This window comes from Chaetodon auriga, chromosome 3 (genome assembly GCF_051107435.1).
Source record: "Chaetodon auriga isolate fChaAug3 chromosome 3, fChaAug3.hap1, whole genome shotgun sequence".
NCBI lineage: Eukaryota > Metazoa > Chordata > Actinopteri > Chaetodontiformes > Chaetodontidae > Chaetodon > Chaetodon auriga.
In genome coordinates, this window is record NC_135076.1 from 26,563,927 (window position 1) to 26,576,334 (window position 12,408).

Here is a 12,408-nt window from a genome sequence, read left to right on the forward strand (position 1 = left end):
TCGAGGAGGGGCCTGCGGGTCAGATTTCCAGAGGAGTGTGACCTCTGACCCGCTGACGAACATCCTGTTTGTGCGCAGCCTGCGCGAGCGCGCCGCTCTACACGCTGCGCAGCGGCACGCGAGCACAGGCTGAGGCCCATCCACGTGATGTAGCGATCGCCCGCCGAGCTGCGGGAAGTCAAAGTTATGCCTCCCTACTATCTCAGCATCCTTCCCAGCAGCAGAAAAAAAAAGAGGAGACGCTAAACAAGCAAAAGTTTTCCTCCGACTCGCGGAAAGACGAGTCGACATGGATGAAAAGGAGCCGTTTGTGTGAGCGAAGGAGCGGGAAAGTTTGTCCACACGGTCAAAGAATGATAACATAGCTAGCACTTTGCGTTGCTTTTGTATGAGAGGACGCGAAAACCTTCAACTGTGGGAAAGTTTGAGGCAGGGGAGCTGGCTATGGCGCGGGAGGGCGAAGACACCGGGATGGCCAAAGCCTCAAAAGCCAAAAGCCAAAGAAAGAAGAAAACCAAGGAGAACAAAACCAGGATCGTGCACGCAAACATGCTGTACGATCACGCCAAAGGGGAGGAAAACCCAAACCGGCACTATGCAAACAACAAGATTAAGACGACCAAATACACCGTGCTGTCCTTCCTGCCAAAGAACCTTTTCGAGCAGTTTCATCGCTTTGCCAATGTTTACTTTGTCTTCATCGCTTTGCTGAATTTTGTTCCGGTTGTCAACGCCTTTCAGCCAGAACTTGCTCTGGCTCCGGTCGTCTTCATTTTGTCCGTCACTGCCATCAAAGACTTGTGGGAGGACTACAGGAGACACAGGTCGGATAAAGAAATCAATCACATGGACTGTCTGGTCTACAGCAGGTAAGCTGGGCCTAAACTCCAGCGGCGTCCAGCTGTTGCTGATGCCCTGTGTGTGTGTGTGTGTGTGTGTGTGTGTGTGTGTGTGTGTGTGTGGATGTTTTTTCCGTACAAAGTGTCCTTCCTCAGTGCATCCCCACCAGCTGATTGTTCCAGACTCAAAAACCAGTCAAGACACACTTTTCTCCTTCTCTTGCTGGCTGGCCCCCCATGCCAGAAGCCAGCTGTCAGCCTTAGACTGGGGGAGTGGGGGGGGGGTGGTAAACAAACAGCATTCAGGCCTCACAGTTAAACCTGGCAAACACATGAGGAATATATATCACAGGTGGAGTCCAGAAGTTCAGACAGCGTCCAGTGTGCAGCCCACCGGTCTGTCAGCGAGGCGTGAAACGGGCTTTTCCAACAATGCCGTGTGTTACCTGACAACCTGTCCCTCTGCCCAGCTTCTCTGCTGTTCACTATTTTCCAGAGTGTGTGTGCGCAGAGTGTGTTTTGCTAATGAAAAGCAGCACTGTCGTCCACGCACAGAGCATAATTCATGGTTATCAAAAGCCTCAGTGTTTAGCGGCTCCACGCTTTCAGCTGAGTCTTGACCCAAGTTGTTCTGTCAAGGTTGGACATAATTGAATTTTCTTCTGCTGTTGCCGTATTGTGCAAAACGTCCCCTTCCTCAACCTGGAACCAGCTGACCAAACCGACAGGGTAGCCTTATTTCACTTTTCTCAAGTTAAATCCCTAAACTATCGCTTTTCTTTCTCTGGAGATCTGTTAAACGCAGCTCATGTAAAAGGTTTATCTCATAAATTTCATGGAAAAGCACCGGGAGCTTGTATTAACGAGAGAGGGAAATTCCACTTTTTATCAGAAACGCTAATATTTACAGAGTCTGAGTGATGGAAACAGCCACGTGCGGGTAGATGTTTCTTCCCATTTATCAGGACTTCCGAGGATTCATCCCAAATGTGTATTTTGGAGCAGCTACAAAGACGTAGATACACTCGGTCAAATCAGCCGTTGGAGCGAAGAGATGGAGTTGACTGGAATGTAAATAGTTTTCTCTTAAACTGCGTTACATGGCGATAACAACATCCGCCGCCGGCGTCCACAATCTGGACTCCAGGTCACCCAACGTCCAGCTTGAACACAACATCTCGTCCCGCTGTTATCTGTCCGAGATGATTTATCTGTGACTGGGTTATTAATTAGTGACGTGTGTGGGCCGCCTTTCCGCCGCTCTGTTAACTGTAGATGTTCTGTGGTCACGCACTGAGGAGAGAAGATAGATTTCACATTTAAGACTTATGACCGGCAGCTGAAAGCATTCATTTTCATCAGACGGGCCGTCCTCGTTCCACTTCTTTCTGTTTGCTTCAGAGGACATTCCTCATGGCTTTCAGTGCAAGAACCGATCAACAAACAAAACAATAATACAGCGTCTTGATCCAAAGGCGCGGGGCTGCTCCGAGCTCCTCGTCATCAGCGGCGAAGTGTCAGCATCAGCCGTGACCTTTTTAAACACAGATCAGCAGCGAGTCGAGCGCGCAGGGGTTTTTCCAACAGTCGCAGTATTCATAGATGCCCCGTCCTGGTATGTTTTGGTTACAGTGGGCTGCGTGCATTTAGTAATGTGTGAAGGAAAAGTTAATGTAAACCAAATGCTCATTAAAATCTCAATTAACCGGCAGGAAATGTAGGCAGCATGTTTGTATGTTTTCAACCCTGTTTTGGCACCTAAAGTATCTCTATAGCATATAAATGCTCTTTTATTGGTTGAGCTGCTGCTACGTTACTACAGGGCTGCAACTAACAGTCATTTATCTGCCAGTTATTGATTGATTGATTGATTGATGGTTTGGATAGGAAGTGTCACAAAATAATCAGATTCCTAACAGTCCAAAACCCAAAGATGATCATTTTCTGTTCGATATGATGAAGAAAAGCAGCACAGTCATAAAGTCTGAGAGGCTGAAGCCGAGGATTATTTGTCATCTGTGCTTGAAAAACGACTCGGACCATTAATCGATTAATTAAACTGAAATTTTCTGCCCGCCAGCTCTGCACCGCTTGGAAACTTTAGACAAGCCCAGACCCCAAATAAGTGTTTTTTACTGAAGCATAAAGTAATTTATTTAATGAAGCACTTGAGGGAACCAGCTGCGTGATCAGCCGGCGTCGCTGTGTCAGTCAGTGTGTTTGGCCTCCTGCTCTGAAAGGCAGAAATAGCAAACTTTCTACATGTGGGACGCTTATTCAACAGCGCTGAGCTCCTCTTCGTCCTGAGGCTGTTGATCCACTTTAAGGCAACGGAAAACCAGAGAAAGGAGCAAACGTTCCTGACATACGTTGTTAGTTTGTCGTTGTCGTCGTCCTGGTTTTGCTCTGTTCGCCATCTGCCTGTCCAGGCCGGAGCCTAAAGTGCGTGGAAAAAGTCTGACTTTCACGCTGACACCACGTGCATATTTCAGTGACAAAACTCAAGGAAAGGAATGTTTTTATACACTCGGATGTGAGTCATTAATGCCGGAGGGGGGGTTGTTATGTTGTTCTGAATAAATAACTGAGTGTTTTTTCCTTTCACTTCTCGGCTGCTGCTTATGGCTCGCTGCTGTGAATTATTCAGCCTATTTTCCACCAGGAATATCTCATTGTTCTCAGTCCGTCCACATGTGTTTTTGCACGTTAATGGCTGAGAACGCAGCAGCTTCTGTCTCAGAATAGCGACGTCGCTCGGCGTCCCGACGTCACACCACAGACTCGTTTGTGGTCGGTGGAATCAGTCTGTTGATATGGACTCGAAATAGAAAACCCGCGTGAGATTTTCTTCAGACGCAGAAAACGTCACGTCATACGAGTGAGGTCGTCCCTCCCGAGCTGTGTGCTCATGTTTGTTTTGACCCTCTGAAAGGTCTGACCTCATGCAGCTACATCTCACTTCTGTGTATAATCCAATAAAGACGCAGAGTTATGTCTCTGCTGCGCCACGTTATGGACACTTCATGTGTTTTGATGGGCGCGCTGAGGAGGAAGTTGAGAGGAATCTGTGTCTAGGCTGAAATTGGGAGTTGGTCACAGCAGCTCTAGCATCAACATCTGTCCGCTTTCATGCATATTTGTTGTCCCGTACAGATTTATGGAAGTGGAGCTGAAGCTTCTGTTTATAGAACTGCCAATTATTGAAAACAATGGCGGCACGTCTTTAACCCGCAGCTCACAGCGGCCGTTTGCCCTCTCATTGTTCCGGCAGAGCTGAGAGACGCTATGTGGAGAAGTACTGGAAGGAGGTGCGAGTGGGAGACTTCATCAGGCTGCGATGCAACGAGATCCTCCCTGCCGACGTCCTGCTGCTGAGCTCCAGTGACCCCGACCGCCTGTGCCACATCGAGACCGCCACACTGGACGGAGAGACCAACCTCAAGCAGAGGCAGGTCGTCCGCAGCTTCTTTGACCTGGTGAGACGGCCGATCCTCGCTTTTTGGTTCCATCTTGTCATAATTGGTCACGCAAATTCGTTCTGTGCGTTTAAGAAATGTTGTTGTTGGATAGTTGAACATTTTTTAATGTCATTTAAACATGTAAACATGAGGTTACACAGGTTGCTCAGACACTTTCCACCCAGTGCTTGAATTTCCAACATTTTTTTGTGAAATAGCTTTTGTACACAACATCCTCAACCAATCACAAATTAGCATTTAGCCATGTAGCTAGCCAAGATGCTAAAACATAATTTTCAGGTTTGTGTTTTTGTTGCTCTTTACCAAAGCTAAATATTTTTCCCACTTCTGTCCACAGTTATCTATTTTAAGTAGTAGTAGAGTGATAGTTTTGGTAATTTTGAGCCAATCATGCCTGTTTGTTACACGATGCTAACACATGCTAACGTCCCCATAAAGAACGAGCTTGTCTCTTTAGCTGTACCTCAGGTCATCTGAGAGGAGACAATGATGGAGTCAAGATAGATCTTTTTTTTATTTTTTTAATTTATGTGACCAAACCACAGCCAAACCACATTAGTTATCAGCTTGACAGTTTGTCTGATGCAGTCCTGCAGTAAATCCTCCTTCCTGACGGTTGTAATGTTCAGTTTCTGTCGAAACTAAGATACAGAGGTTGTGGTTTCTAATATTGTGGCCACCCCCCTGCATCAGTGAGTGTAAACTGAATATTCCAAATACTTCTGTGTAGTGGTTTGTCTAATCAGCTGCTTGTTGTCTGTTTGCAGGATTGTGATTTTGACCCCTTAAAGTACAACAGCGTGATTGAATGTGAGAAGCCCAACAACGACCTGAACAGATTCAGAGGCTACATGTGAGTACGGCCTCGTTCAGTCAGCTCTGCACAGCGCGCGGCTGACAAGATGCTCGACTTTCTGTTTGTTGACTCACGTCAAAGGTTTCAGGTTTCATTTTCGTTTCACTGTAAATTAATGCTGTGACATTTTCAGTAATGTTAAGCTGCCAAATGGAAATAATGTGAAACCGTGGTTTGTTGACAAGCCAGATGTTTCCAACTTATAATTATGACTTAAACAGTTTTTCCAAGTCAGGGTTACGATTTGCCTTCTTGGGATGTGGTTGCATGATTTTGCCTGTTCGACCGTGCACATTTGAATATGTATGTGAGCAAACTGAAGGCCGCTATTTGCTCTAGTTTTTAGGACTGCACCAGAGCCAGCTTAAGTATTTAGCAACAACAGCTTGCCACCCACTCATCTCGTTTCCTGTGTCACACCTTACTTCCTCTCTGCCTGTGTTTGCTGTAGAAGTGCCAGAGGTTGCAGGATGTGCTTTTGACACAGAGAGGAGGAAAGCTTGACCAAGTTTCACTCAGTGATTCAGCCCGCCCTGTTGTAATACCTCATCCCTCTCCTTTGTTTTCACATTTCAGCTAATTGCTGTTTAGCCTGTAGCTGCCTTACTAACCGGTGACTAACCGCCGTGTGAGGAGTGGCAACCACATGTAGGGTTTTGTATTGGTCAGTCAGCTTTGATATGACGCTTGGATGTCGGTTTAGTCGTCTGACACAGTTGTGTTTTATCTTCGGTGGCTCTGGAGGAGCTTAAGGGCTTGTAGTCAAGTCTGAAAATAACCCTGACGATGTCATCAGAGTGATCATGCCTTTGTTTTGGAGACTAAAAATGTGTACCTGAACACCTAGCTTGCAAACAGGATGTGTGGGCCTTCAGAGACTTCAGCGTTTTGTTGGATGAATGGTGAAAGATGCTGAGGTGCTTTATGGGAAATGTAGGATCCAGTGTTTTTGGAGCTTGACCCATACTAACGACTGAAAGTCAGGATGTCTCAGCATCTTCTGCTTTGATTTGAATCTTTTTTTTATATCTTTGTCTTGGGAGTAAATAAATTCATGGAGTCTCCCTTTAAATGTCCCTCAGCTTCACTTTGTGTGATGACGTCTTCAGGAATGCAGTGGAAATTGCATTTTTTGATCCATGCAGTTTGATGTGTTCGTCTTTAATGTTAATAAGTCACATAAAACATTTTCATTTTGTCGCTTAGCTGCGTGGTAACTTCACGGTCCGGACAAGACCGCGCAAAAGTCACTGCACCCGGCCAAGAAACGGTTCAGCACATAATCCCCGGCAAAGCCAAGACGTGGCGTTTTTACATGTCTGTTTAAACAAAGGAGTTAAAACATGTTAATCGGTGAGCTGTAGAGCTTCTGATAGGCAGATTTTATTACCTTTTGACAGTCAGGCTAGCTGTTTCCCCCTGTTTTCAGTCTCTATGCTAAGCTAAGCTAACCGGCTGCCGACTGTAGCTTCATATTTACCGTACAGACTCGAGAGTGATTTCTAGTCGTGTTGAACTCATGTTTATACGAGCGATGCAGCGTGTGTGCTCCCAGCTGGATCTGTGTCCTCACTGAGGCGTGTTTGAAAAGTTTGTGTGAGGCAGAAGCTGAGAAACGTGCTGGAAAGTGTCCGGGCTGACCCGCACTCGCATGATTATGACATTTGCTCAGAAGGAGACCAGATGCTGCAGGTATTCAGTTGCCAGGTTACGGTGGAGCACAGGGCTCGGCGGCAGAGTCGGGGGGGGGGGTGCAGTTGCCTCAGCAGTGTTTTATTACATTACAGCCAATGGCACCAAGTGTAATCTCACTACCTTTCAGGGAGAGAAAACACTCCGTGTCTCTCCGTGTTATCAATTTCTTGAACAGCGTGAGCGATGAACTAGGACAAACTGTGTGTGAAGCGCGGCTGCTCAGGGACGCTGTTATTAATCTATGGTGGCGGTGACGTGTCAGTCGGCCTGCTGTCAGAGGCCAAAGGATGAACGTTCCTGTTCGTAAACATGCTGACAGTTTGTGTGACTTTGATTGAGGCCACAGCAGAGATGGTGAAATGCTGCTTCCAGCTAAAGGTTGTGTGGCTGTGTAAGTAACACACTTGTAATCCTTGATTTAGTAATGGGATTAAGGCTGACATCATCAGCTCTGCTCTCCCCCCACTACAGCAAACGTGCCCCTCATTTAATACAGATAAATCTCACTTTTAGCTAAAAAGCCTTTTCTGAGAGGGGTGTGAACTTCTTTGGTGTGTTGGCTGAGAGCTGAATTCAGTCTTTATATGACACGGCCGCTCTGGATGAGCCCGACAAGCTTTAAGATGAAGTCTGAAGTGAGATCTGAGGGTCAGCGACGAAGCAGTGAATTGCCTGATTGACTGTAAGCCCGGGGGGTTTCTGTGCAGTGGTATATCTGAGGGAATTTGTGCTGAGATAAGGGTTCCTGGTGAGGGAGGACCATGATGCTTTGGAGCGTGATCGATTGAGGCGCTCAGCAGAATAAACTGATGTTGTCTTGGGGGCTCTGGTGTAGAGAGATACTCTATTTCTGAAAGAGCATGACTATTTTTCACCTGAGTGTGAAAACATAGTCATTTTGCTTTTTGTTTGCTAACATTTTCAGCACTTGCACTAATTTTCACACGTCTTCTCACTTGACAGAATCCATCGAAGTGGCAGAAGAGATGCACTTTACAAGGAAAACCTGCTGCTGAGAGGCTGCACCATCCGCAACACAGAGGAGGCCGTGGGGATAGTCATTTATGCAGGTCGGCCTGAAAACAAGCAGCCGTCGCACTTCATCGCCGACCTCTGACCCGCTGCTGCTGCTAACGTGCCGTGTGTCTCCACAGGTCACGAGACCAAAGCCATGCTCAACAACAACGGGCCACGCTACAAGCGCAGTAAACTGGAGAGACAGATGAATGTAGATGTGTTCTGGTGTGTCATCATCCTGCTGGTCATGTGCCTGTTTGCTGCTGTTGGTGCGTAGAGAGTTAACAGCTGTGGTCTCTATCGATGCATTTTCATGTAAAACTGGGAAAAAGTGAAGAAAAGCTCCCTTTGAATTGGCTTCACTGTGCTTTTTATTTATATCTCGTCATTCCAGTGTTTGTGTGAGCTGACCTTGTGGTGTTGCTGTTCTAGGTCATGGGCTGTGGATGTTTCAGTACGGAGATAAGAGGCCTGTGTTTGACGTTCTCAGTCCAGAGGGGACAGACTTATCACCCATCATGTCCGCTATTTATCTCTTCCTCACTATGATCATCGTCTTTCAGGTAGGAAACAGAGACAAGCTCAGAGAAACAAAGGCAGGGACAGAGATGGAAAGAAGACGCGGTATCACGGAGTTTGAAATCTTTTATTCCAGTGCTCACGAGCTCTGCCGTAAATCAAAGCTCTGGCAGTAGTTCAGCCCCCTGAGCGCGTGACCTCTAGATGTTCATCTTCAGGTTTAATGTGGAAAAGCAGTGAGGAGGTACTTGTTCCATACTGCAAGAAAATCTTTACAATACAGCATCAAAACAGGAAAATGTGCCACCGAACAGCTTTTTTTTTTTTTTTTTTTTTCATGGATGCCAGAATGTCACCCTGTCCCGTGTCAGACGGTGCAGCTCCGCTTCCCCTGATATCAGCTAACTTTTCAAATGAATGACAAGTCAGTGAAGATAGCAGCTCGGTTACATTATACAAACAGGAACTGTTTGAGGTTGGGGACCTACCAGCGTTGCCAGACGTTGCTTGATCCACTTTCACATAAACACATGACTCTGTTGGCGTTGGGGCACGGGGACGGTTTGCAGGCTGAACGTCCCTCCCAGCAGCTATGACTCATCTACCCGTAACTGCTTTCCAGAAATGTCGGCTGGAAGTGTCTCACAGGGGATTGCACCAACATTATAAAGAACCAAACACATACCCAGTGTACTTAGATATATATAATTTCTTAAATTATTAAGATTTTGACCTGTAGAAAATGTAACTAAAAAGCTGTAATTCAGTAAAACGGTGATTCCTAAACAGACAAAGCCCCATAGTCTGTTCACTGACACTCACTTCATCCCTCTGTCCACTGCTTTCAGCTGTTTTAACCATTAATCTGTAATTTAACTGTTTAAACTGCTTACATTTGAACCATTTAGCCGTTTCTTTTAGCTAGCTCGCTACTTTAGCCATTTATCCATTACTTTTGGTTAAGTATGTCACCTGTTCATTCATTCATTTTGGATTTACTTTTAGCTAACGTTTTCACCTTCTGCTCTCTCAGCTAGTGTCCGGTAGTTGCAGCTGACTCCTTACCTGGATATGTCTTTCAAATATACATTTTTCAGATTTCAGAGTAGTTGAGCTTCTCCACAGTTTTTCACAAGCCCTCAGGAAACTGCAGACGTGCCCCCCGGGGTACAAGTACTCCTGCTCTGAACTGTTTGTACTATAAATGTCTGCTGGAAAAGAGAATAACACCCTCTGCTCCTCTTCTAACAAAACCCCTGCCCCCTCCCAGGTGCTGATACCCATCTCCCTTTTCGTGTCGATTGAGATTGTCAAGATCTGCCAAGTGTACTTCATCCATCAGGACATGGAGCTGTACGACGAGGAGACAGACTCTCACCTGCAGTGCAGAGCTCTTAATATCACCGAGGATCTCGGCCAGATGCAATACATCTTCTCTGACAAGACGGGCACGCTGACGGAGAACAAGATGGTGTTCCGCCGCTGCACTGTGGCAGGGGTGGAGTACTCCCATGATGCCAATGGTGAGATGAGCCAGCACACACACACACACACACCAACACACACACTCCTTCACAGGAACAGTTAGCAGTCATTGCCTTTTAAAGTCACACTTAATCATGTGTGTGTGTGTGTGTGTGTGTGTGTGTGTGTGTGTCATCCAGCTAGAAGACTTGCTATGTACCAGGAGATGGATTCTGAGGAAGAGGAGTGCACGTCTCACGGTGGCACCCTGCCCAGGCGGGACAGCGTGACCAGCCATCAGAGCGCCCGGGTGGTGCTGCGCTCCCAGAGCACAAAGTCCCACCGCAGGACGGGCAGCAGGGCGGAGGCCAAGCGAGCCAGCATCCTGTCCAAGCACACGGCGTTCAGCAGCCCCATGGTCAGTGCGCCTCACCTTCACGCCGCGCTCTGCGCTTTGTGCTGTCCGCTGATTAAACCCTCCTCTCTCCTGCAGGAGAAGGATATCACCCCCGACCCTCAGCTCCTAGACAAAGTCAATGATTGCAGCAGTCAGTTGGACTTCATGCGCTTCCACAGCCAGCCCATGTCCCAGCTGCCCTCTGACCTGGCTGACATCATTGATTTCTTCATCGCTCTCACCATCTGCAACACGGTGGTGGTGTCCTCCCCCAACCAGCCCAGGCAGAAGGTACAACTCACCAAAATCTATCCAGTCAAACCTTCCTCGGGTCGATAAGGGATTAGCTTTTACCGTTTAGAAATTAATGAGAGTGTTGATTGGTCAGATCGGCTGTCAGATAGTTGTTCTTTATTATGTAATTTGGGTTTAACTACATCTGGAGCTCTTACGTTCACAGCTCCTGCTTCTGGTTTGGTGCTATTGCCTTTCTTTGCGTGTGCGTGCATGCGTGTGTGTGTGTGTGTGTGTGTGTGTGTGTGTGAGGCGAGGTAGATAGTCGTACCCAGCCAGCAGGCAAAGCAGTCTTTGTGTTTAATTACTACAATACACGTGTCTGTATGACTGGTGAGGAAGCTAAACTTATAATAAAGGGCTGACCTGGTTTCAGTGGCTTGGCGCTCATGGAGTAAACAGAATGCAGCTTACAGGACTGACTCTTCATCACTGCCTCCTTCATCAGAGAGCGTCTTCATGCACAAATCGAATCAAGTGAAGGTGATGGTAAATAAGTCTGCGTATACTGGGAAATAATAATAATGTAAAATTAACAGAAAACACGAAGCAGCTTTTTCTCACCGTCCCTTTGTCTCGTAAAAAACACAAAAAAGGAGAATCAGGAATAATAAGAGGATTCATTTTGTTGCTTTTATAAGTCAGACGATAAAAGTGTGACCTGCAGCGAAGACCCCTGCCTCTGTCTGTCTGTCTGTAAGCCCCCTGTCTTCACCTCGTGCCATCAGAATTTCAGTTTGACCAGTGCTTTTCATAAATACCTGAAAACTAATGACATTCCCATCAGCCCCAGCTGTGTTTGTGTGTAGTTGTAATTAGCAAATGCTAGCATGCTTGCAACTAAGATAAAAAAGTAAACATTGTTCCTGCTAAACATGTAGCTTAAACCATCCCTGGTGTAAGTGCAGTCCACAGAGCTGCTGGTTCGACTGTGAGCTTAACTTCAGTATGAAAAAACATCCAGACAGAGTGAGGAGAAATGTTTAGCTGAACTGGTCACAGCTGATAAACACACAGACACGAGCAGAGCTGACTTTGTTTTAAGTGGTCTCAGGCCTACAGGGAGAGGTATTACAGGGAGCATCAGTAGACGCTCCAGCAGGGACTGATTCCACTGATATCCTTCCAGAACACGAAGCCTCTAATGTCGCGGGTTATTTTGTTTTTCTTTTTTTGAACAGCATGGGAGTAGTTTCCATCTTTTCACTAAAAGAATTCAACTTGTCGCCTGTTCTTTTGGCTCAAAAGCACAAAAAGCTTCCAGATCGCTCTCCCTCTGCACGTAGCGTCGGCCGTGTTGCTGCCTGGATCTTTGATGTGCTCGGTCCGGTCGCTGTTGTGTATCCGTGTTTTGTTTTGTTTTTCTGAGCCTGGGTGTGGTTGTCCTGTTCAGAGGTGATATCCTCTCCTCGCCACACACTGTGTGCGCCCGCTCGCCGTCCTGCCAGTCAGAGGCCCGAACCTGTGCAGATTAAGCTTCACAAAGTGACACGTTATTTATGAACTCTGTGTTTCTGTTTGGAGTTTATCTGATAAGATGGAAGGAAGTGTAAATCTGCAGAGAAGGGCTGGCTTTGATACGGCCTCTTTTTTATTGTTTGTGCTTTTTGTCCTTTGGGCCAATGCAATTGTTCACATTTTATTATGATGCCCTTGTGGCGAAGCCGGCACCTGAATGATTTATATCTATGTATGTGAGAACTCCTGCTGCCAGGAGTCCTCAACGTGAGTCACTCTCACTGCTATTGTACTGCACCACCTTGGGATAAAGGACCGGCCAAAGGATAATAGCCAGGAGGTGCATTTTCATCAGGCCTGAAGTCTTCTGGACCATTAGAGCTGGAGCCT

At 46.6% G+C, this 12,408-nt stretch overlaps 1 protein-coding gene across 1 annotated transcript in view; it reads left to right on the forward strand.

Annotated features, from left to right (window-relative positions):
* Nucleotides 1–233: 233 nt before the first annotated feature.
* atp10a (ATPase phospholipid transporting 10A) overlaps nucleotides 234–12,408 on the forward strand; it is a 30,745-nt gene continuing 18,570 nt past the window's right edge. The window contains exons 1-9 of the mRNA XM_076726585.1: nucleotides 234–869; nucleotides 4,111–4,315; nucleotides 5,086–5,171; nucleotides 7,833–7,939; nucleotides 8,024–8,155; nucleotides 8,319–8,449; nucleotides 9,676–9,928; nucleotides 10,070–10,287; nucleotides 10,363–10,557. Coding sequence (XP_076582700.1) covers nucleotides 445–869; nucleotides 4,111–4,315; nucleotides 5,086–5,171; nucleotides 7,833–7,939; nucleotides 8,024–8,155; nucleotides 8,319–8,449; nucleotides 9,676–9,928; nucleotides 10,070–10,287; nucleotides 10,363–10,557 — 1,752 coding nt within the window. The 5' untranslated portion in view covers nucleotides 234–444. The remainder of the gene's footprint in view (nucleotides 870–4,110; nucleotides 4,316–5,085; nucleotides 5,172–7,832; nucleotides 7,940–8,023; nucleotides 8,156–8,318; nucleotides 8,450–9,675; nucleotides 9,929–10,069; nucleotides 10,288–10,362; nucleotides 10,558–12,408) is intronic.